The 24,947-nt window shown below is 40.5% G+C and overlaps 2 protein-coding genes and 1 pseudogene across 3 annotated transcripts in view; 2 read left to right on the forward strand and 1 right to left on the reverse strand.

Annotated features, from left to right (window-relative positions):
* Positions 1–8,723, forward strand: part of LOC308250609 (olfactory receptor 7A17-like) — a 31,201-nt pseudogene extending 22,478 nt beyond the window's left edge. The window contains exon 3 of the transcript in view: positions 7,923–8,723. The product of the transcript in view is annotated as an olfactory receptor 7A17-like (transcript). The remainder of the gene's footprint in view (positions 1–7,922) is intronic.
* The window catches only part of LOC308251761 (olfactory receptor 7A10-like), a gene marked incomplete at both ends in the record, with an annotated part of 299,707 nt that overhangs the window by 268,222 nt on the left and 6,538 nt on the right, over positions 1–24,947 (forward strand). The window lies entirely within an intron of this gene.
* On the reverse strand, positions 23,979–24,932 carry LOC308249725 (olfactory receptor 7A5-like; the record flags this gene model as incomplete). Its single annotated transcript, XM_080671474.1, has 1 exon — positions 23,979–24,932. One exon carries the CDS (start codon positions 24,930–24,932, stop codon positions 23,979–23,981), a length of 954 nt encoding a protein of 317 aa, XP_080527600.1.

Raw genomic sequence — 24,947 nt, forward strand, 5'->3', positions numbered from 1 at the left:
GCTACTCAAAGAGTGGTCCACAGACCAGGACCTCAAAACAAGCATTTTCCTGGAACTTCTGAGAAATGCAGATGCCAAAGGCCCACCAGCACCTGCTGAATCAGCATCTGTACTTGAACTAGAATTGTGGGTGATTCATATTGATAAAGACTAACAGCAATTTAAGCAAACATAACCAGTCAGGAGGGTATATGGGAGGAGCTAGCACTAATTGAATTTCTCCCACTATATGTAATCCTGAGAGCCCTACAAGGAAGAACTCTATGTTGATAAAACCCCATGGTTCTAACTTCCCCTTCCCTCTTCTTTCCCCCTCCATAAGTACCCCTCCATCTTGGCACACAGGCCAGAGTGTGCAAGTGGCTTGTCATGGGTTGCAATACTTTCTTTTCCTGAATAAATCCTTTTGGTGATGAAACAACTAGTCAATAATATTTTTTAGTCAATAATATGCCACTATGAAGTTGGAGAATGGCTTGTCTAGACTAGGAATTTTTACCTTCTAAATATGACATAATTATGTGTGTTGGGTATTGCAAGTATTTAGCAGCCTACCTTCAGATATTCCCTCATTGGGAACCACTGCACAGTTTGAGAACTGAAAGCATAATGACAGATTCTAATCAACACCTATTCCTTACTCTGATTATAATTTTGGGTTGGTCACTAAACTTCCTCAAGCCCCACTTCTGCAATGGAGAATGAAGGTCATAATTTTATCACTTCAGAGAAAGGACTTTTATAAACTTTAAATCAAATAATGCACAGTTTAGTTTAAGGTACTAAACTCAGATTGGATAGTATTAAATTATATAATTATGTCTCATAATTAACAAAGGTCTTACACTGTGGGACTAAATAGCAGCTCTTATCTTCTGATATAAGTATGAAATTTCTCATTGATTTGGAAAATGTGTCATGAAGCCAAGGAGGGTGGTGCCCAAGCTTTACATCAAAGTCACACAGTCCTCTCCCTTGTTGAAGAGACAAATTGCAATTTCCTGGAGGTATCATGGGCTGTGCCCCATGAAGGTCAGGACTTTGAAAATCCAAGGTTCCTAGTCAAGCCAGTCTCCTCAGTCATGGACTTTAGAGAAAATGTAATTCAAAGTTGGGTAAGGTGCTGGGAGATGAGACCTCAAGAGGGTCATGGAGAAGGAGTAACAAAAACAGGATTCACTTAACTTCTAAACTGGTCCCTTGGGAACAAAGAATCGGCAGGAAATTTTTCCATTCTGTTCAGACCAGTGTGTCCCTCAGGGAAACCGGGTGCTCAGAGGTGGGAGCAACAATGCCAACAGCATCTAATGAGCAGATAAAGGAGGTGTAAGATCTCCTCTGCAGCAGACTCGCAACCTGTGCAAGGTTAGGCTGGAACAGAACATATTTGTTTCTTTTGGAGTCTCAAGTCTGACTCTGAGACTAATGCTTGACTCCTTCCTGCTCTTTTGTCTGAGAACAGAGCTTCAGTCTCCCACATTAACCATCCAGGGAGCAATTCAGACTTCTACAAGGAGCCCTTCCTTTCAGAGACCCCAACCAGGTGAGTCTGAGAGTGCAGCAGATGCTGTGGGAAGATTCAAGGAATGCATCCCAGAATTTCTCCCTGAGTAACCTGAGAGCCTAACCAGGCCAGCTCAGAGCTGAGAGACTGCCATATCTGTTTGTTAGGCAGGCGAATACATAGTTAATACATTTAGTATGCTAGATTAGTTTTCTCCTAAAAACATTGCTGTTTGGTATAGAATTCCTTTATATATGTATAGATGGATTTAGGAGAATGTATAAAAATGTATTAATTTTGTGTGGTCAATTCTATCAGTCTGTCATATTGTGTCTTCACCAATTACTTGACGGAACAACCTAAGACAGGCACAGTCGCAGAGGGGCCATCGGGAGAGAACTTGGGGGTCAACAGAGGTGGGGCACAGACCCTCACTGCCCCCAACTTTGCAGGGGCCGAACCCTCACTCCTTCTGAGGGATGTCTCCTGCCCCCATGGCTGCTTCGCTTCCCATGCCCAGCTCAAATCGGGACCCAGGTAACAGACAGAGACTTGGCCGACAGCAGTTGTCCTCTCACTGCAACAAGACTTGTTTGAGTTGTCTTGTACCCATGGTGTGGGGAAGTAGGGTTTTGATATCTAAATCCAACCTAGCACCAGGAATGCTCAGGGCCTACTCAAGAAGGCAAATAATCCTTCCCACTAATATTTACAGGGTAAAATAAGATTATTGTTAGAGTATTAAATTTGACAGTAAAATAGTAGTCAAGTTCTCAGACTAATTTAAATTGGCTAATTGAAATAAGCGAATATTCTAGAAAAATTAATGGTACTGGACAAAAAGCTGTTCCTAAAGTGTTAACTAAAATTTTTATTGGTAGTTCATCTCATGGTAAAATTGCGTAACATGTAATGAACCTAAAGCAGTCATATTTTACTGCAAAATATTAAAATTTAAAAGCTATCAAGACTACATTATAAAATTTCCAAAAGCCTTCTAATATTTAAATAAAAAGGGGGGTATAATAGAAGAATATCATGTAAAGAAAAATATCCTGTAAGTAAATTACATCTAGAAAATTTTTACTTTAGAAAATTAACTTTCATTTGTAATACTAACAGCAAGACATCCATGAAAAACACATGGTGTCAAAACAAGCCAAAGGAAAATCGTTTGGGCAAAAAATGAAAAAGGATCCCAAGTCAAATTTATAGAAAAGATTCCTTTATAAACTTTTGGTCAAGAATATGTTTGTATATTTTCAGAAAACAACTCCAAGACCATGTGGATTCCTGCAACAGAGAAGAATTGACAGGACTGCTCCAGCCATGAAGACAGAAGAGAAACAGTCCAGAGACGGAAGACGCTGACAACGCCTCGCCATACTAGCAGTCAGCAGCTGTGCATCACTGCAGGTTGCCCAGGACCAAACCAGAGAGGGTCGGACCTGCATTACCACCATTTGTCCACCATTCAGAACTGAAATATCATTGCTGACATGTACACATAAGGAACTGTTTGACATTGAAATTGGGACACAAAAGAACTGTTGGCCCAGAAAGAAACTCACTACAGACTGATTCATTTGCCTCTCAGCATAACCATTATTGCTTGTCTCATTTTCGGTTCTTATAAGTGTATTTCTAATATCACATGATCTCACTCATCTAGGGGAAATAATGAACAACATAAACTGATGAACAAAAACAGACCCGGAGACAGGGAAGCATCGATGAGACTGTCAAACCTCAGCTGGAAGGTAGGGGAGGGTGGGGGTAAGGAGGAGAGATCAACCAAAGGACTTGTATGCATGCATATAAGCCTAACCAGTGGTCACAGACAACAGGGGGGTGGGGGCATGTGTTCGGAGGGGTTTGGGATGGGAATGGGGGGATGAGGACAAATATATGATACCTTAATCAATAAAGAAATTAATAAAAAATAAAAAAAACAGTTCTACATTTTTCATCTTGGCAAAAACATTAACATTTTTTGCAATCAATTAATGATCTCTTCTATCCATTTTCTAAGCATAATCTAGTAATGTTTATATAGGTAGAAATTATAACTGTAGATACTGCTTTCTTCACTGCCTTTTAAAATTACATTTTTGTATATTTTTTCTACATCCTTGCCCATGTATCTGGGATTGGAGACCCATACTGATGTAATTAAAGTTTTGTTAAGGTGTGTTTTTATTTATTTATTTTTTGCTTTTCTTTTGAAATTAGTTTTATAATTTTATTCAATTTTATTAATGCGATTATTTGAATACACAATATTTAACCATGTTATTTTCTCTGCCATTTTTATATTATGAATATTCCACACCTTAACTTTTTTTTCATATAAAAGCACACATTTATAAAGCTACATAAATGAACAAAGTCAGTGAGCTCCCTGCTCATTAGACCTCACATACAAAGAGTGTGTGTCAGACATCCCTCTCACAATCCAGGACTGCTGGCTCCCAACTGCTCACCTGCCTGCCTGCCTGATTGCCCCTAACCGCTTCTGCCTGCCAGCCTGATCACCCCCTAACCACTTCCCTGCCAGCCTGATTGATGTCTAACTGCTCCCGTGCAGGCCTGGTCGTCCCCAACTTCCCTCTTCTGCTGGCCTGGTCACCCCTAACTACCCTCCCCTGCATGCCTGGTCCCCTCAATTGCTCTCCCCTGCAGGCCTGGGTCCCTCCCAACTGCCTTTCCCTGCAGGCCTGGTTGCCCCAACTTCCCTCCTCTGCCAGCTTGGTCACCCCTAACTGCCCTCCCCTGCATGCTTGATCACCCCCAACTGCCCTCCCTTGCAGGCCTGGTCCCTCCCAACTGCCCCCCCTCTGCTGGCCTGATCACCCACAACTGCCCTCCCTTGCAGGCCTGGTCCCTTCCAACTGCCCTCCCCTGCTGGCCATCTTGTGGTGGCCATCTTGTGTCCAATGGGGGCAGGATTTTTGACCACATGGGGGCAGCCATCTTGTGTGTTGGAGTGATGGTCAATCTGCATATTACTCTTTTATTAGATGGGATACAGGCCTGGTGCACGGGTGGGGGCCAGCTGGTTTGCCCTGAAGGGTGTCCGGGATCGGGTAGGGGTTCCCTTGGGGCGTGGGACGGCCTGGGCAAGGGGCCTGTGGTGGTTTGCAGGCCGGCCACGCCCCTCAGTGACCCAAGCGGAGGCCCTGGTATCTGGGGTTTATTTATCTTCTACAATTGAAACTTTGTAGCCTGGAGTGGAGCCAAGCCTTCTGCTCGCTCTGTGGTGGCAGCCATTTCTGTTGGAATTTATTTATCTTCTATAATTGAAATTTTGTAGCCTTAAGCGGAGGCCTGGCCCGACCAGGGTGTGCGGAAAGCTTGGCTTCCTCCATCGCAGGGGAAACCCAAGCCTCCCTCCTGCTCTCTCCGTGGCTGCAGCCATCTTGGTTGGGTTAATTTGCACACTCACTCCTGATTGGCTGGTGGGCATGGCTTGTGGGTGTAGCAAAGTGGTGGTTAATTTGCATATTACTCTTTTATTAGAAAGGATGTTCTGGGATAATTTGTACATCAACAAGGAACAGAACCAGGACTAGTGCCCACCCATCAGTTGTGTCACAAAAGAGATCAAAAACTCAAAGCCAAAAATAACAAAGGAAAGATGCTATTAAGCCATGTAAACACCAGAGTGATCTAATATACCTGGCATAGGTGCAGGGATCACAATTAGAACAGAGGCTGGGGAGGACGCTGTAATGAGGCCAGTGGAGCAGGGAAGGTCCAGTTGGTGTGTGGTCTCTTGAGTCCCAGGTAACTTCAACACCCATGCTGGGCCCCTCTTCTCTCTGCACCTGGCCCTCTGCTGGGCTCTTCACTCTTATTACTTTTCCTTCATTAGCAGGAAATGGCCTTTTACACAGGTCTTGCATTTCTTGTGTTGAATTCCAGATCTGTTTTACTGTGTCTCAAAATAAGACATGCCTTTTACATTGTTATCCAGCATTTTTGCGCGCACGCAAACACACACACACACACACACACACACACACACACACACACACGCACGAGAGAACAAAGGGAACCATGAAATTATTATATACGTACCCTCCCTGTGTATGACACACTCTAATACTTTCTTTTGTGCCTCCTTGATTCCATTCTATTTCATTCTTACAACTGTAATCTGACACCCTAACGGGTCCTAATCTCAGAATACGGAGAACTTCCTCAAGCATGTCCTCCATATCTAACTTCATAGAATCCTGTCATAGAATACATGTTTATTCAGCCACACTAAACTAAATCGAAGAGGAGAAACGAGTTTGTATAACATGCTTTATGCCTCAGGTACTCACAGCATAGCAAGAAACAAAGACATGGGTGCCCTAACACTTAGATTAAGAGCATGAGAAAGTGACCTTTTCCTGTGCTAATGTTAGAAAAAGAAAAGGTTCATGAAGGAGATGATCCAGTCTCTCTGAAAGAGGAGTTGGAGTTTGGAGGATGGAGGGGGGTGAAAAATTCCACAAGACCAGTGGGGTGACCCCAAGCAGAAAAAAGCAAGCCCATAAAGGCTCTGAGCCCTGCAGCTGTGGTGTCACGTGAAGCTGGAATCAAGTTCAATGTTTAGGAGACCAGTGTGAGGGAGGCCAGGGCTCTGTGAGGGTGGAGCTGGCTGAAAGTTCACAGACACTTGAGCCTCATGTTTGAAGCTATGGAATTTTGGCTTCTATCTCCAGTGAGGTATCACTAGGGGAAGAATTTGATCAGAGAGTTCAATGATCAGTTTTAAAATTCACACTGAGCCAATATGAATATTTGGCTAAACGGGTGCCCGCCTGTTAGATGGCAGAGATGACAGGGAACTGAAATATATCTGTGGAATTGGACACCAAGAAGTTGGGAAGCAATAAATACATTTCAGAGGTAGAAGAAAATAATCAGCCTCATCCCATCATAGTGGTAACCATTCATTTACCAACAAGAAGGAAGTAGACCAAGCTCTCAGCATAACAGTATATTGATTATCTGTTCACCATCATAGGCTGATGGATACTATAATCCTCATCATCAGGTGAGGATATTAACAATTATTAAGCTGTAGCCCTAACCAGTTTGGCTCTGTGGATAGAACATGGACCTGGGACTGAAGGGTCAAGGACACATTTCTGGGGTGCGGGCTTGATCCCCAGTAAGGGGTGTGCGAGAGGCAGCCGATCAATGATCCTCTCTCATCATTGATGTTCTTATCTCTCTCTCCTTCTCCCTTCCTCTCTGAAATCAATGAAAATACATATTTTAGAAAAAGACAAAGAGAGAATCTTAAAAGCATTAAGAGAAAAGCAGTTAGTTACCTACCAGGGAGCACCCATAGGACTCTCAGCTGATTTTTCAACAGAAACGTTGCAGGCCAGTAGGGAGTAGTAAGAAATATTTAGTGATGAATATCAAGGACCTACAACCAAGAATACTCTACCCAGCCAAGCCACCATTTAGAATTGAAGGTCAAATAAAGAGCTTCACATACAAGAAAAAGCTAAAGGAGTTCATCACCACCAAAACAGTATTACAGGAAATGTTGATGGGTATTATAAAGAAGAAGAAAAAGAGAAGGAAGGAAAAGAAGAATGAGGAAGAGAGGGAGGGAGGAGGACAAAGAGGAGGGGGAGGAAGAAAAGGAGGATAAGAAAAAGATAGAAAATTTGAAGAATAGAATGCCAATAAAAACATATCTCAGTACTTGAAACTAAAAATCAAGGTAAATGAACAAGGAATCTAATGAACAAAATAAACTGATGAATAAAATAGAACCAGAGGCATGGAAACATGGAACAGACTGATGAATATCAGAGGGAAGGGGGAGAATACAGAAGAGATTAACCAAAGAACTTATATGCATATATGCATTACCTATGGACACAGACAATAGGATGGTGAAGGCCTGCGGTTGAGTGGGAACTGGGTAAAGGGGGTAATGGAGTTAAAAAGGGAGGACATCTTTAATACTCTCAATAATAAAGATTTTAAAACAAATGAAGGAACAACAACAACAACAAAAAAAACATGTGTAGTCCATGGCCACCTTGGGGAAAAGATCTGAGGAGGACAGAAATTTCTAATCAGAGATGTCATGGGTTGGGGTGTGTGTCTTAAAGGGGATGATATGTTCAAAAAATAGAAATTGATCACTTTACTGCAAAATATAATTGTAGCATTTCAATTGTGTTAGTAATAGCCAATTGTTTAAAAAATGATTGTGCTATTTTTTCTTTCCTACAAGTCACCTACACCACATGGGACGAGGCAATGATACCCCAATTTCAGAAATTCTTCTTCTGGGATTTTCAGAGGAACCAGCACTGCAGCCCCTCATATTTGGGCTTTTCATCTCCATATACCTGACTACTGTATTGGGAAACCCGCTCATCATCTTGGCTGTCAGCTCAGACTCCCACCTCCATACATCCATGTACTTCTTCCTCTCCAACCTGTCCTTGGTAGACATCTGTATCACCTCCACCACCGTCCCAAAGATGCTGGTGAACATCCTGACACAGAGCAGAGTCATCACCTGTAAAGGTTGCATCACCCAGATGTATTTTTTCATACTATTTGCAGGGTTGGATGACATCCTCTTGACGAGGATGGCCTATGACCGCTTTGTAACCATCTGCCACCCCCTGCACTACATGGTCATCATGAACCCCCGGCTCTGTGGACTGCTGGTTCTGGTGTCCTGGATCATGAGTGCCCTGAATTCCCTATTACAAAGCATAATGTTATTGCAGCTGTCCTTTTGTACAGACTTTGAAATCGCCCACTGTTTTTGTGAAATCCAACAGGTTTTCCAACTTGCCTGTTCTAACACCTTAATAACATGGTAATTTATTTTGCAGCTATGCTACTAGGTGCTGGTCCCCTCGTTGGTATCATTTACTCTTATTCTAAAATAATGTCCTCCATTTGTGGAATCCCATCAGCGCAGCAGAAGAATAAGGCATTTTCCACGTGTGCATCTCACCTCTCAGTTGTCTCCTTATTTTATGGTACAGTCCTAGGAGTGTATCTCAGCTCTGCTGCTACCCACAGCTCACACTCAAATGCAGCAGCCTCAGTGATGTATGCTGTGGTCACACCCATGCTGAACCCCTTCATCTACAGTCTGAGAAACAAAGACATAAAGAGGGCCCTGAGAAGATTCTATATGATGGCAGGTACAAAAGGGACAACCATCCTGGGGTAGAAAAAAATGCTCCAAGAAACCAGAAATTGAGATTCTTTCATCAGATTGTAGTTTTCAGATTTGTTCCTTGTATTCTGTCTGCGAATTTCCTTCATTTGTTTCAACTCTTCTATACAATTTAAGTAACCATTTTATTAAGCTTTTTGCTTTGTCTGTTATATAGACAGTTATTCCCTTTGTCTTTTTTTTTTATCTTCACAAAGTTTTTTCCGACCTTGATCAGAAATATTTGTAAGTTTACATTTAATTCACTGGCAACATTGATGTCTTAACAATAATTTCTTCTCAAATGACTTATATCATTGTATGTAATTCGTTCTGTGTTCACCATGTGTACCTCATTCTTTGAACATCGGTACCTTAACTGATCTTCCTGATACTGACAGGGGTCCTCAAACTACGGCCCGCGGGCCACATGCGGCCCGCCGAGGACATTTATCCGGCCCGCCCGGTGCCGCTGCCTGTCCTGCTTAGCAGTCGACTCGTCCCGGGCCCGAGTGCGCATAGGAATTTGTTCATAGTTTTTTTTAAAAAACGATAGTCCAGCCCTCCAACAGTCTGAGGGACAGTGAACAGGCCCCCATTTAAAAAGTTTGAGGACCGGGAGAAAAATGGCGGCGGAATAGACAGACGTGTTCCGAGCCTTGTCCCGGAGAAGAAAGAAAGAACAGCTGAGGGTCGCACTAGGAGTGTTTGTTGGCAAGTTGGGGGGCAGCTGAACTCCAGAAGAAGGTGGGAGACTGCTAGACGGGGTTCCCCTGACCTGGCAGCTCCCACTGCGGGTGGGTCCCCTCCCGGAGCTGCGGGCTTGGACGCGGAGTCGCCGCCATCTGGAACCGGAAAGTGGAGCTTATCGGAAGCCTGAGAATCCACAACGGCGGCACCCACGGAACAGCTGCGAGCCCCAGAACAACGCTCCCCAATTGGCGCAAACACACGGGTTCAGAGGAGCTCTACACTCCACCACGGAAAGGTCAGATTTCGCCTAGGATAAGGTGAGGTCTCTGGTCCCAGCGCGAGAGAGGAACGCACGTTTTGCGGGAGCTGGAGGACCAGGGAAGTCTGTGCCTAGAAAAATCGGTGGCTGCTGGGGCTGGCGTGATCTGTGAATGTGGAAGGGGGTCCTCAGAGCTGCTAACAGAAGGGCTCTCTAAAAAGCAACCCATTTTGATCTGAAGTGCAGGGACACCCTAAGAATTTCAGGGGTGTGCTAGACTTACGCGCAGCCACGGAGTGCGCACACTTGGGCTTTTTCCTCTTGAAATTCTTGCTTCTGATTACTAAGCCCAATTCATAGGATCACCCAGTTGGGGACACCCTGGGAGACTGCAGGGGAAAGTTGTTTTTCTGGAACCTGGGGATCGGAGCGGGGAGTGACCATCGGAGAGCCAGCTCTGAGGCAGCCCACTCCCACAAACCGGGGAAAGAAGGCTCTAACACTCCCTAGAGAGGCCATAGATAAACCCGGAAGTCAATCCAGAAACACTGCCACCCAGGGGCTGAATCACAAATTGACTCTTGTGTAATCAAAAATAAAGGAATACGAATTAAGACACACCGCCTGCTTAAAATCAGGACTGGCTTACATCACTGAAGAGCAGTGGAACGCAGGGAACTGCAATACTGTCCGGACTGAGAAACAGGCGTGCCAAACAGAACAACAGAGGAAGTGAATGACCTTCACTACTCCACATTTTATTATTATTTTTTATTTTTTTATTTTCATTTTTTGCATCTTTTACTCAAGAAACTAATTTTTTTCCTCACTTGATTTTACCTTTTTAATTATTACATTTTTATTTTCAATCCGTATTATTACTACTGCTATTTTGTCTTTTTTTTTTTTTTTAAGTGTCATTTTATTTTCTCTTCATTTTGTTTTGGGATTAATGTTCTACATTCTATTTTTATCTTTCCTTTAGCATCATTTTACTCTATCTCAAATCTACCTTTATGCCATCACTCTCTTCCTCACTTTTCCCTTTTCAGTGTCCTGTTTATCTTACCCCTTTCCTGCTTTAGATTTTCCCTATACTTTCTGTTTACCCCCTTTTAAAATTTCACCCTACTTATATATCTAATCTCCAATCCCCTGCTCCAAGTCCATACACACCTCTCTCTTCGCTGTCTTAACTATCCAAAAAATTGTTTTTCTCTCTGTCCTTTTGTTTTTGTTCGTTTGAATGTAGATTATATCGAATTTTTATGCTTTTTTGTGAGATTGTTTTGCTTATTCTTCTTTTGTTTATTTTTTTGTTTGTTTAGTGCTTCTGTTTTCCCTTGCCTCACTCAATATTAGTTGGTGTTGTAGTTTGTATTAATCCCCAGGTACTTGTTGCTGGCATTTGCTGGGATAAGTGATTGTTCTATTGGAGTTTTATCCCCAATATATATAGTCTGTTTCCCTTTCTCTCTTAGTCTCATTCTTGTCTCTCTTACTTTTTTTTCTTCTTTTTTTCCCTTTTCCCAATTTCATTTTGACACCCCTTTTTCTTCTTCTTCTTCTTTCTTTCTTTTTCCTCTTCTTCTTTCTCTACTATCCCCTAATTTGCCTTTCTCTCTCTGGTGGTCACCTTTATTGGAGGTTATTAATATCGTGAATACATTTCTGTTCAGTGCCTTGTGTGTTGTACCTGGTAGTGCTGTATTTTGTGCCTTTAAATCGACGCAGGAGAGAGAGAACTACATAACCAGACACCCAGAGAAGAGAGACCATGGGGAGACAAAGACACAGCCCGCATATGAAAGAAAAGCAGGCATCACCAGAAAAGGAAGTAAACGAAATGGAAGCAAGCAACCTTCCAGAAAAAGAATTCAGAGAAATGGTCATAAGGTGGCTGAAAAGAATGGAAGACAAATTTGACAATATGAGCAAGAACCAAGAGGAAATGAAGAAGAACCAAGAAGAAATGAAAAATGACATCGCTGCTGTAAAGAACTCAATAGAAAGCATCAAGAGTAGACTAGAAGAAGCAGAGGACCGCATCAGTGAGCTAGAAGACAAGATGGGAAAAAATACCCAAGTAGAGCAACTTCTAGAAAAAAAAATTAAAAGGCAGGAGGAGAGCCTAAGGGAACTTTGGGACAACACAAAACAAAACAACATCCGCATAATAGGGGTTCCAGAAGGAAAGGAAGCTGAGCAAGGAATAGAAAACCTATTTGAAGAAATAATGACAGAAAATTTCCCTGATATAGAGAAGAAAAAACCCACACAAATCCAAGAAGCTCACAGAGTCCCAAGCAAAATGAACCCCAAAAGACCGACGCCAAGGCACATTATAATTAAATTGGCAAACACCAACGACAAAGTAAGAATCTTAAAAGTGGCCAGAGAGAGACAGAAAGTTACATACAAAGGAACCCCCATCAGACTAGCAACTGATTTCTCAACAGAAACTCATCAGGCCAGAAGGGAATGGAATGAAATATACAAAGTCATGCAAAGGAAGGGTCTGAATCCAAGAATACTGTACCCAGCAAGGCTGTCAATCAAAATTGAAGGTGAAATCAGGAGCTTCACAGACAAAAAAGGACTAAGGGAATTTATTACCACCAAACCAGCAATGCAAGAAATACTAAAGGGTCTGCTGTAAAAAAAAAAAAAAGAAATAGGAAGCGAAGAAGGAACACAGGTGTAAAGAATAGGAATGGCGACAAACAAGTACCTATCAATAATAACTTTAAATGTAAACGGATTAAATGCCCCAATCAAAAGACATAGGGTAATGGATTGGATAAGAAAACATGACCCATATATCTGCTGTCTACAAGAAACCCACCTCAGAAAAAAAGACGCACACAGACTGAGGGTGAAGGGATGGAAAAAGGTTTTCCAGGCAAATGGAACTGAAAAAAAAGCTGGGGTAGCAATACTTATATCTGACAAATTAGATCTCAAACTGAAGGACATAACAAGAGATAAGGAAGGCCACTTCATAATACTAAAGGGAGCAATCCAACAAGAAGAAATAACTCTGGTAAACATATATGCACCCAATACAGGAGCACCCAAATACATAAAAAAACTCCTGGAGGATATCAAGGGAGAGATTGACAGCAATACAATCATAGTAGGAGACTTCAATACCCCACTATCACCATTGGACAAATCCTCTAAACAAAAAATCAGCAAAGAAACATCAATCCTAAATGACTCACTAGACCAGATGGAATTAATTGACATCTTCAGAACATTTCACCCCAAAGCCACAGAATATACATTCTTCTCAAGTGCACATGGGTCATTTTCAAAGATAGACCATATGTTGGGACATAGGCAAAGTCTCTTCAAATTCAAGAAGATAGAAATCATATCAAGCATCTTCTCAGACCACAGTGGCATAAAACTGGAAATCAACTACAATAAAAACAACCCAAAGAAATCAAACACATGGAGACTAAACAGCATGCTATTAAACCATGACTGGGTTACCAGAGAAATCAAAGAAGAAATAAAAAACATCATGACAACAAATGACAATGAAAACACTACAATCCAAAATCTATGGGACACAGCGAAAGCAGTCTTGAGAGGGAAGTTCATAGCTCTACAAGCCTACTGCAAAAAACAAGAAACAGGGGTAATAAATTACCTAACCCAACAACTCAAAGAGTTAGAAAAAGAGCAACAAGAAAAGCCCAGTGTAAGCAGAAGGAAGGAAATAATAAAGATCAGAGCACAGATAAACGACATAGAGACCAAAGAAACAATACAAAAGATCAACAAAACCAAGAGCTGGTTCTTTGAAAGGATAAACAAGATTGATGAACCTCTAGCCAGGCTCACCAAGAAGCAAAGAGAGAGGACCCAAATAAACAAAATCAGAAATGAAAGAGGTGAAATAACAACAGATCCCGCCGAAATACAAAGGATTGTTAAAAAATACTACGAACAACTCTATTCCAACAAACTGGACAACCTGGAGGAAATGGACATATTCCTAGAAAAATATAACCTTCCAAAACTCAATCAGGAAGAATCTAAACAGCTCAATATGCCAGTAACTATGGAAGAAATTGAAGCAGTCATCAAAGAGCTTCCAGCAAACAAAAGCCCGGGGCCAGACGGCTTCACAGGAGAGTTTTACCAAACATTCAAGGAAGAACTAAAACCTATCCTCCTCAGACTATTCCAAAAAATTCAAGAGGAAGGAACACTTCCAAGCTCCTTCTATGAAGCCAGCATCACCCTAATACCAAAACCAGATAAAGACAACACAATGAAAGAGAATTACAGGCCAATATCCCTCATGAATGTAGATGCCAAAATCCTCAACAAAATTCTAGCAAATCGGATCCAGCAGTACATCAGAAAGATCATACACCATGACCAAGTAGGGTTTATCCCAGGAATGCAAGGATGGTTCAATATCCGAAAATCAATAAATGTGATACATCACATAAACAAATTGAAAGATAAAAATCACATAGTCATATCAATTGATGCAGAAAAAGCATTTGACAAAATCCAACACCCTTTCTTGATAAAAACTCTCAACAAGGTGGGAATAGAAGGATCATACCTCAACATAATAAAAGCTATATATGATAAACCCACAGCTAACATCATACTCAATGGGCAAAAACTAAAACCATTTCCCCTAAGAACAGGAACAAGACAGGGATGCCCACTCTCACCACTCCTGTTTGACATAGTACTGGAAGTATTAGCCATTGCAATTAGACAAGAAGAAGAAATAAAAGGCATCCAAATTGGAAAAGAAGAAGTAAAGCTGTCCCTATTTGCAGATGACATGATATTGTACATAAAAAACCCGAAAGACTCTATCAAAAAACTAACAGACTTAATAAATGAATTCGGCAAGGTAGCAGGATACAAAATTAACGCCAAGAAATCTATGGCATTTCTATACACCAACAGTGAACTTACAGAAAGAGAGACTAAAAAAGCAATCCCATTTTCCATCGCACCAAAAAAATTAAGATACTTAGGAATAAACCTAACCAAGGAGGTAAAAGACCTATATGCAGAAAACTACAGGACCCTGAAAAAAGAGATAGAGGAAGATGTAAACAGATGGAAGAACATACCATGTTCATGGATTGGTAGAATCAACATCATCAAAATGTCCATACTACCCAAAGCAATCTATAGATTCAATGCACTCCCCATTAAAATACCAACAGCATATTTCACAGACCTAGAAAGAACTCTCCAAAAATTCATCTGGAATAAAAAAAGACCCCGAATAGCCACAGCAATCCTGAGAAAGAAGAATAAAGTAGGAGGGATCTCAATACCAGATTTCAAGCTGTATTACAAAGCCACTGTTCTCAAAACAGCCTGGTACTGGCACAAGAACAGACATATAGATCAATGGAATAGAATAGAGAATCCAGATATCGACCCAAACCAATATGCGCAATTAATATTTGACAAAGGAGGCATGAGCATACAATGGAGTCAAGACAGTCTCTTCAATAAATGGTGTTGGGAAAATTGGACAGATACATGCAAAAAAATGAAACTAGATCACCAACTTACACCATACACAAAAATAAACTCAAAATGGATACAGGACTTAAATATAAGACGGGAAACCATAAAAATACTAGAGGAATCCACAGGCAGCAAAATCTCAGACATATGCCAAAAGAACTTTTTCAGTGATACTGCCCCTAGGGCAATGGAAGCCAAAGAGAAAATAAACAAATGGGACTACATCAAAATAAAAAGTTTTTGCACAGCAAAAGAAACCATCAACAAAACAACAAGAAACCCCACTGTATGGGAGAACATATTTGCAAATGGTATCACTGATAAAGGTTTAATTTCCAACATCTACAGGCAGCTTATACAACTTAATAAAAGGAAGATAAATGATCCAATAAAAAAATGGGCAATGGACCTAAATAGAATCTTTTCGAAAGAAGACAGAAGGAAGGCCAAGAGACACATGAAAACATGCTCAAAGTCACTTATTATCCGAGAGATGCAAATCAAAACGACAATGCGATACCATCTCACACCTGTCAGAATGGCTATCATCAACAAATCAACAAACGACAAGTGTTGGCGAGGATGCGGAGAAAAAGGAACCCTCGTGCACTGCTGGTGGGAATGCAGACTGGTGCAGCCACTGTGGAGAACAGTATGGAGTTTCCTCAAAAAACTGAAAATGGAACTCCCATTTGACCCAGTAATCCCACTCCTAGGAATATATCCTAAGAAACCAGAAACACCAATCAGAAAGGATATATGCACCCCTATGTTCATAGCAGCACAATTTACAATAGCTAAGATTTGGAAACAGCCTAGGTGCCCATCAGCAGATGACTGGATCAGAAAACTATGGTACATCTACACAATGGAATACTATGCTGCCATAAAAAAGAAGGAATTACTACCATTTGTAGACACCTGGATGGAATTAGAGAACATTATGCTAAGTGAAATAAGCCAGTCAATGAAAGAAAAATACCACATGATCTCACTCATTTAGGGATAATGAAAAACATTATAAACTGATGAACCAAAAGATAGTTACAGAGGCAGTAAAGCATCAAACAGAGTGTCTAATTACAGCGGTAAGGTTAGGGAGAGGTGGGGGAAATAAGAGATCAACTGAAGGACTTGTATGCATGCATATAAGAGTAACCAACGGATGCAAAACATTGGGGGGTGAGGGCAGGTATGGGAGTGGGGTGGGGGGGGGGGCAATGGTAAGATATGTACACATATAATACCTTAATAAAAATTTGAAAAAAAAAAATAAATAAAAAGTTTGAGGACCCCTGCTAGACTTTATGATTGTTCCCTATAAGTCTCAGTCTATTGATAGTGATGCAATAGGATAGGAATGCCTAGGCACTGGCCTGGGTCCTACAACTTGTTCCTCAGATCAGAGTCAATGTTGTGACTAGATGGATCCTTATGGTCCTTATGATGTCAACAACCATCATGGAGCTATGAACATGTAAGTTTTATTACTCACAGGTCCAGCATGCCCAAATACCACATTGGAGAGTTGGCAATAGGACAGGGGAAGGAAAAGCAGACTCACCCTGTGGTCCGTTATCTAGGTTACTCAGGGTTTTCTACAAGGGGAATTTCATAATATGTTAATCTTGCGTAAAAATCACAAAAATTCTGTGTTTAATTCCAAATAATATTTGCTTCCCAGATATATTCATTGTTTAATGTGAACTTCCTTCCTTTGCTTGTATTGAAATTGCTTCTCATTAAAAATAAAATTGCATATATTTCAAGTTCCAAGTCAAATTAAACATAAAAGGTGAACTTCGTGGGTGGCGGCAGCACGAGTGTTTATGTAGTGGCACTGTCATACATCTGGCAATATGATTATCTGAGATGGATGTCCTTGAAAAACAGCTTAGTCAGGTACTTGTGCTACAAAAATGCTCCTGTATTTCATACATAATTTCCAGGTTTTATTGTCTTATTTAGCTGAGGGTCCAATTGTGGCAATTATAATAAGGACCATAAGTGTCCATCTAGTCACATAGGGATTGGTCTCAGAAAAACATAGTAAGACCCAAGCCAGTGCCCAGGCTTTCCTACCCTATTGCATCACTATCAATAGACTGAGACTTATAGGGAATAATCATGAACTACCATAGTTACTGGCAAAACGTGATTACCAAATATCTATCTCCCAGTGGAATCTACTTGGAAGCATACATGAGAGGCTCAGAGACAGAAAGAGACAGTGAGGTACCGTTTATATGACATTCTGAGCTGAAGATGAGGTAAAGCACCTGGAGCTACAGAAGGGAGGAAGGACATTGTAGGACAGTAAGAAGAAAAGATGCTCAGTAATTAGAAATTTGCCCTGCCCTAGATATAGGTCACAAAATGTTATCTCTGATGATAACTCTTACTATTGGCAAGACTCAAAATTTAAATTCTTTAAGGGAGAGGTAAAAGTTCCTATCTGGCAACTAAAGGGGAGCTCAGAGGCAATGTACAAAATAGAAGGTTTTTATAGGAGAAAGGGAGGGGAAAGGAGTTATTAAAAACAGAAAAAAAGCATTATTTGGGGGCCATGACATCTTTTATTCGGGGAAAGAGTAGAGGAAGGATTTCTATCATACAGATTCCCTCTTCTTTCTGAGGGGGATGGGGAGGACCCACGTGACAGATTACCTTACTGGTGCTTGACCAGAAACCAACGCTGCTTGATTAAAATTAAGTTTCTTGGAGAGGTGGAAACTTCCATTAAATCCAGTATAAAATTTAGATTTAGCATCATGGGTTTGTCACTGGAGTGATGCCATTTTGGGCCTGCGGTTTTCTCTTTAACAATAGTATGGACATTAACAATATTAAACACAGAATATCCATAAATACAGAATATCTCTCCATTTACTTGTGCCTTTTTCAATATTTTTAGCAATGTTTTATAGTTTAATTCTAGGTATTTAATTCTTTTTGATGCAATTAGAAATTGAATTGTTCTTTTAATATCTCTTCTAACTGTTCATATAGATGCAAATGATTATTATACATTTATTTTGTATCATTGTTGAACCTGTTTATTGGTTCAAAGAAATTTTTTAAATAATTCATTGGAGTATAGTAATATAAAATAAACTGAACATAGTTAACAGTAATATTTCTGAGTTAAAGGAGTTATGCAAAAATTAAGAGTACATACTGCACAGGTTCATATACATAACTCAAAACAACATAAAAGCTATAATATGTTTGTTATATAATTGTAAAAAATGTAATTAGCCCGATCCTCTGTTTCCTTATTTCTGCTGGTGATGTGGAATAATAAACCTAATTCCAGTAGATATTGGTAGAAATAAATAAAATGTTTTTTAAACATAGAGTATGTCTAATAACTCTTCCATAGGTAGGAATTGTATGTACATATACATGTATGTACATTGTATGTGATTTTCTTTCAAATAAACACAACACACAAAGACATAACACAGACACACTAATATTCTCACCTTTAATGTTGAAAGAAAATTTTAAAGAAACTTGGTGACAATAGAAATTACAGAATGAAAGATTAAATTAATATGAAACTAAAATAATTTAGAAATTTAGATACGACGAAGTAACGGAGAAGGTTGACCTTAATTTTAGTAACGAATTACATTTCCTACATTAACACACAAAGACCTCAAAGTCAGAACCACATTTACTTCTGTAACTCAAGAGTTTGTCCACCAGGCACCAGGTGAGTCACACATAGTGAACATGATATTTGTAGTGGAGAGATTAGATTCACCTTATTGGTAACACTGTGCAAGGAGAATGGGAAAGCTAGTGCTCAAAACTTGAACTCCTGGTTCTTTTACTGGCAGTTGGTTTTAAAGGGTGAAATTGGGGTTTGGGGTCTTCAGTGGGTGATCAGCTCATGTGATCAGCTCATTGTAACATCAACTCCAACTTCTGATTGGCTGGAGTTGATGTTACAATGATATACTTTAGGAATTGTGATCATCAGTCATCCAATATCAGCTAGTCTGGGGTTTATGTGACTGTGGTCCATTAGAGTCACTGGTTTTCTACCTGGTGGAACATTTTAGTTCTTATAAAACCAACTCAAGGTATATGTCACTATGTTATCACAGATTCCAGAGCGGGGACTAGTGCCACAAGACCCTAATTTATGTCTGAAAAAGTTACTTTGGTGAATATAAGGAAAAGGTACTCAGGTCTGTTTCCTTGCAAATGAGACATTGTGGGTAGGACCTTTGTTTGAGAAGGGATTCTGGCTTGGTTTCAATTTTATGAAATTGGGAATTCACAAGATCTGCTAATGGAGCAGAATCACCAAACTGACTTTAGATTTTTTTTTTTCTTCCACTTAATGTGAAATTTCAACACAAATGCCTTTACCAAGGAAGCTAATAGAATAGATTAACAATGATGGGGATTGATTGCATCAATGACCCCTGTCAATGGACTCCTTGTATTCTCTCACTTTGCAATATGACCTTCACCCCCTATAACAAATTGAGTTTGTTTGCCCACCACTTGAATCTTATGGGTTTCTTTGACCAGGATAATGTGGCAGAAGTGACGTTGGGCTAATTCTGAGCCTTGCACACATATGTCTTTTGGAATACAGCCATGGCCACAGACCATCTGGAATAAGCCTCCAGCCCCAGTATGCCAGCTGAAGCCACTAGACAAGCCTATCACCAGTCAATGCAAAACTGTGTGAGAGACTCATCCAATGTCAGCTGAGCCACTGCCCTGACCAAAAGCATAACAGAGACCAGATCTACCCAGTCATCCCTACTTACATACTTTAAGTTATGGAGCAGTGAGGCAATCTGATACATGAAAATCACTAACTGGCACAATAACTTTATTAAGTAAAATTGAGAAAATTAAGGAACCTGAAGGTTAAGCAAATTGCCCAAGGTAACACATCTAGTAAGTGCTGAAACTGGGGCCCAAACACAGGCTACTTAGCTCCAGAGTCTGCTTTCCTAATCAGTATTCATTCGTCTGCTGCTGCTATAGCAGTGCATGAAAAAGTGTTCTTATTTCTAAGATATCATTCCACCAATTATGCAAGCACATTCAGAGGCAGATCCAAACCTGGGGCAACTGATTAGCCCCTACTATGGCCACCTTGACCAGTTATGAGACCAGCAAGATCTCAACCTAGCTGGATGTGAGGCACTTTATATGTATCAGTCAGTAGCATTTAGAAATAGAATTCCACTGTCTTAACACCTGAGGGCTGAAGAGTCATTTTGTCACAAAAATAGAACAAACCTAAAATTTGTGTGAAACCGCATAAAACCCTGATTAACCAAAGCAATTCTGAGAAAGCAAAACAAAGCTGGAGACAACCCATTCCCTGATTTCAAACTATATTATAAAGCTACTAGAGGCCCGATGCATGAAGATTCATGCAAGAATGGGCCTTCTTTCCCCTGGCATGAGCTGCCTTTTCACTCAGGCTCTGAGCCGCCTTTACACCTTACCACATTTCCCAGAGACCCGGAGTGGCTGGGGTGGTGCAGAACACCTGTGTTGTTGCCATGGTGACAATGCAAGCATCCCCCCGCCCCCGCCCCAGGCCTCTCAGCACCTGTGTATGCAAATTAACCCACCATCTTTGTTGTGTTAATTTGTGTACTCACTCCTGATTGGCTGGTGGGCGTTGTGAAGGTATGGTCAATTTGCATCTTACTCTTTATAGATAGTAATGAAAGAAATATAATGGTATAAATATACTGGTATAAAAACAGACACATAGATCAACTGAAAAGATTAGAGGGCCAAGAAATAAACCCACACACATATGGTCCTTAATTTGGGAGAAAGGAACCAAGAATGTTAAATGAGGAAAGGATAGTATCTCCAATAAACTGTGCTGGAAAAACTGGACAACCACAGGCAAAAGAATGAAACTAGGTCACTATTGTAAGAGTTCAGAATGAGTCACCCCAAAACATGTACTTCGATTATTTTTGAGCTGTAGGCAACTGAGACCCTGAGAGTCCAAGGGAAACTTTTACCTCTCCCTTAAAGAATTTAAGTTTTGGGTCTTTCTTATAATAGGAGTTATCATCAGAGATAACATTTATGACCTATATATGGGGCATGGCAAATTTCTAATTACTGAACATCTGCTCTTCTCATTGTCCTGCAATGTCCTTCCTCCCTTCTGAAGCCTCAGGAGCTTTACCTCATCTTTAGCTCAGAATGTCATACATACACTACCTCACTGCTCTTCCTGTATCTGAAACTCTCATGTATGTTTCCAAGTAGGTTCCACTGGGAGAGAGATATTTGATAATCCATTTTTGCCAGTCACTGTGGTAGTTTTTCTGGATGCTCAGCTAAATACAACATTGAAACCTGGAAATTAGGTATAAAGTATAGTAGCATGTTTGACTAAGCTTTTGTTTCAAATACATCCATCACAAACAATCATATTGCCAGATGCATTACAAAGCTACTACCTAAGCACTCATGTTGCCTTTACTCATGAAGTTTCCCTTTTATTTTAAATTTAATGATTTTATTTTGGAATAATTAATATATGGAATTTTATTTTTAATTATAAATATTTTCAAAACAAGAAAAGGGAGGAACTTCACATTAGACAATAGATATATCTAGGGAGCAAAGTTCTTATGGAATTACACACATAGAATTTGTGTGATATTTATACAAGAATTAACATGTTATAAAATTCCACTTTTGAAAACTCTGAGTAACCTAGACAACTGACCATATGAATGACCCTGCTTTTCCTTCCACTCCCTTAATTCCTGCTGCTAGGTTTCAAATACAAAGCAAACCTAAAATATAAAAAGTATTCATACAACTCAACAAAAGGAAGACAAACAGCCCAATCAGAAAATGGGTGGAAGACCTAAATAGATACTTCTCCAAACAAGGATGCACAAATGGTCAAGAGTCATATGAAAAAATCCTCAATGTCATTAATCATCAGAGAGATGCAAATTAAACCAAAATGAGGTGCCTCCTCACACCTGCCATAATGGCTACTAACAATAAATCAACTAACAACAAGTCCTTGTAAGGATGTGGAGAAAAGGGAACCCTCATGCACTGCTGGTCAGAATGCAGACTGGTACAGCCACTGTGGAAAACAGTGTGGAGTTTCCTCAAAAAAAAAAAAATGGAACTGCCATTTGACCTAGTGATCCCACTTCTAGGAATATCACCTAAGATGTCTGAAACACTAATCAGAAAGAATAAGTACCTCTATGTTCATAGCAGTGTTATTTACAATAGCTAAGATCTGGAGACAGCCCAGGTGCCCATCCATTGAAGAATGGATAAAAACAACAACAACAATGGTACATTTATACAACGGAATACTATGCAGTTGGAAAAAAAAAGGGATCTCTTACCTTTGAGATAGCATGGAGGTGCCTGGAGAGTATTATGCTAAATGAAATAACTCAGTCAGAGAAATTCTTGAACAAAATAAAGTGCCAAACAAAATAGATCCAGAGACATGGAAGCATGCAACAGACTGTGGATCTTCAGAGGGAAGGGAAGGGAAGGCGAAATTCACCAAAGAACTTATATGGATATATGAATAACCCATGGACACAGATAATAGTGGGGCAAGGCCCGGGATGGGGAGTTTCGGGAGAGGAGGGAGTGTGGTCAATGGAGGGAGAAAAGGACATCTGTAACACTTTCAATAATAAAGATACATTTCAAAAATCAAACCCACAAAACCATAGCCATCCTGCCCTTGGTCCCCAATACAGGCAGAGTCCTTCAGCCCAAGCCCATTTCTCTCTCTCTCTTTCACACACATACACACATGCATACACACAGCTTCCTGTGTGGCTTTTGGGCATACAGGACCTGTGAGTAATAAACCTTAAGTTTTCATAGTTCCATGATGGTTATTGTAATTATAGTAAGGACCACAAGAGTCCATCCACGCAGGACATTGACTCTGGTCTGAGGAACAACTAGTAGGAACCAGGCCAGTTCCCAGGCATTCCTATCCTATTGCATCACTATTAATAGACAGAGACTTATAGGGAACAATGATAAAATCTATAATATCAGGAAGAGCAGTTAAGGTACCAAAGTACAGAGAATGAGGGACACGTGGTGAAAACTGAGGTTTAAGATTTTATGGAATGAAATTATACAATGGATTAGGTAGCCAAGTGCAGTTTTTCTACATGAGTAATACCACTTATTACTATTCTACCTACAAAACAGAACAAATTACTTATAATGATATATGTCATTTGAGAAGAAATTTTTCTTAAGACATCAATGTTTCTAGTGAAGTAAATGAAAACTTCTCACTATTTCTGACCAAGATTGGAAAATACTTTGGGAAGGTTAAAAAAGGACAAAGGGAAAACTGTCTATATAACAAAGCAGGAAGATTAATATAATGGTTACTTAAATTGTATAGAGAAGTTGAAACAAACAAAGGAAATTCAAGGACAGAAATAAAAGCTACACTCTGGCCTGGCCTGTGTTTTCAGTGGTTGAGCATCCACCTATGAACCAGGAGGTCACCATTGGATTTCTGGTCAAGACACATGCCCAGGTAGTGGGTTCAATTCTGAGGAGGGGGTATGCAGGAGGCAGCCGATCAATACTGTTCTTTCATCATTGATGTTTCTATCTCTCTCTCCCTCTCCCTTCCTCTCTGAAATCAATAAAAATATATTTTAAAAAAACCATCAGGAGCAAGTCTAAAAAACACAATGTGATTAAAGAATCACAATTTCTGGTTTTTAGTTCTGTAGCCCCAAAACCAAGGGCACTTTTTACCTCGAGATGATTGTGCCCTTTGTACCTGCCACCCCATAGAATCGTTTCAGAGCCCTCTTTATGTCCTTGTTCCTGAGACTGTAGATGAAGGGGTTCAGCATGGGTGTGATCACGGCATACATCACTGAGGCTGCTGCACTTGAATGTGAGCTTTGGGCAGCAGCAGAGCTGAGATACACTCCTATGCTTGTTCCATAAAATAAGGAGACAACTGAGAGGTGAGATGCACAGGTAGAAAATGCCTTATACTTCCCTTCAGACGATGAGATTGCACGTATGGAGGACACTATCTTGGAGTAAGAGTAAATGATGCCAGCGAGGGGACCACCACCCAGTAGCACAGATACAAAATACATCACCATGTTATTAAGAAAGGTGTCAGAACAGGCAAGTTGGACCACCTCTTTGAGTTCACAGAAAAAGTGGGGAATTTCCAAGTTTGTACAGAAGGACAATCGCAACACAATTAAACTTTGTAACAAGGAATTCAGGGCACCCAAGATCCAGGACATCAGAACCAGCAGTCCACAGAGCCGGGAGTTCATGATGACCATATAGTGCAGGGGGTGACAGATGGCCACATACCTGTCATAGGCCATCACAGCTAGAAGGAAGTCATCCAGTCCTCCAAAGAGTAGAAAAAAATACAACTGTGTGATGCAGCCTGCATAGGTTATGACTCTGCTCTGTGTCTGGATGTTCACCAACATCTTTGGGACGGTGGTGGAGGTGAAACAGATGTCTACCAAGGACAGGTTGGAGAGGAAGAAGTACATGGGCATGTGGAGGTGGGAGTCTGAGCTGATGGCCAGGATGATGAGCAGGTTTCCCAACACAGTGATCAGGTACATGGAGAGGAAAAACCCAAATATGAGGGGCTGCAGTGCTGGTTCCTCTGAAAATCCCAGAAGAAGAAATTCTGAAATCAGAGTATCATTCCCAGGTCCCATGGGGTGGAGGCGACT

This window comes from Plecotus auritus (genome assembly GCF_963455305.1).
Source record: "Plecotus auritus genome assembly, chromosome: 6".
Taxonomy (NCBI): Eukaryota; Metazoa; Chordata; class Mammalia; order Chiroptera; family Vespertilionidae; genus Plecotus; species Plecotus auritus.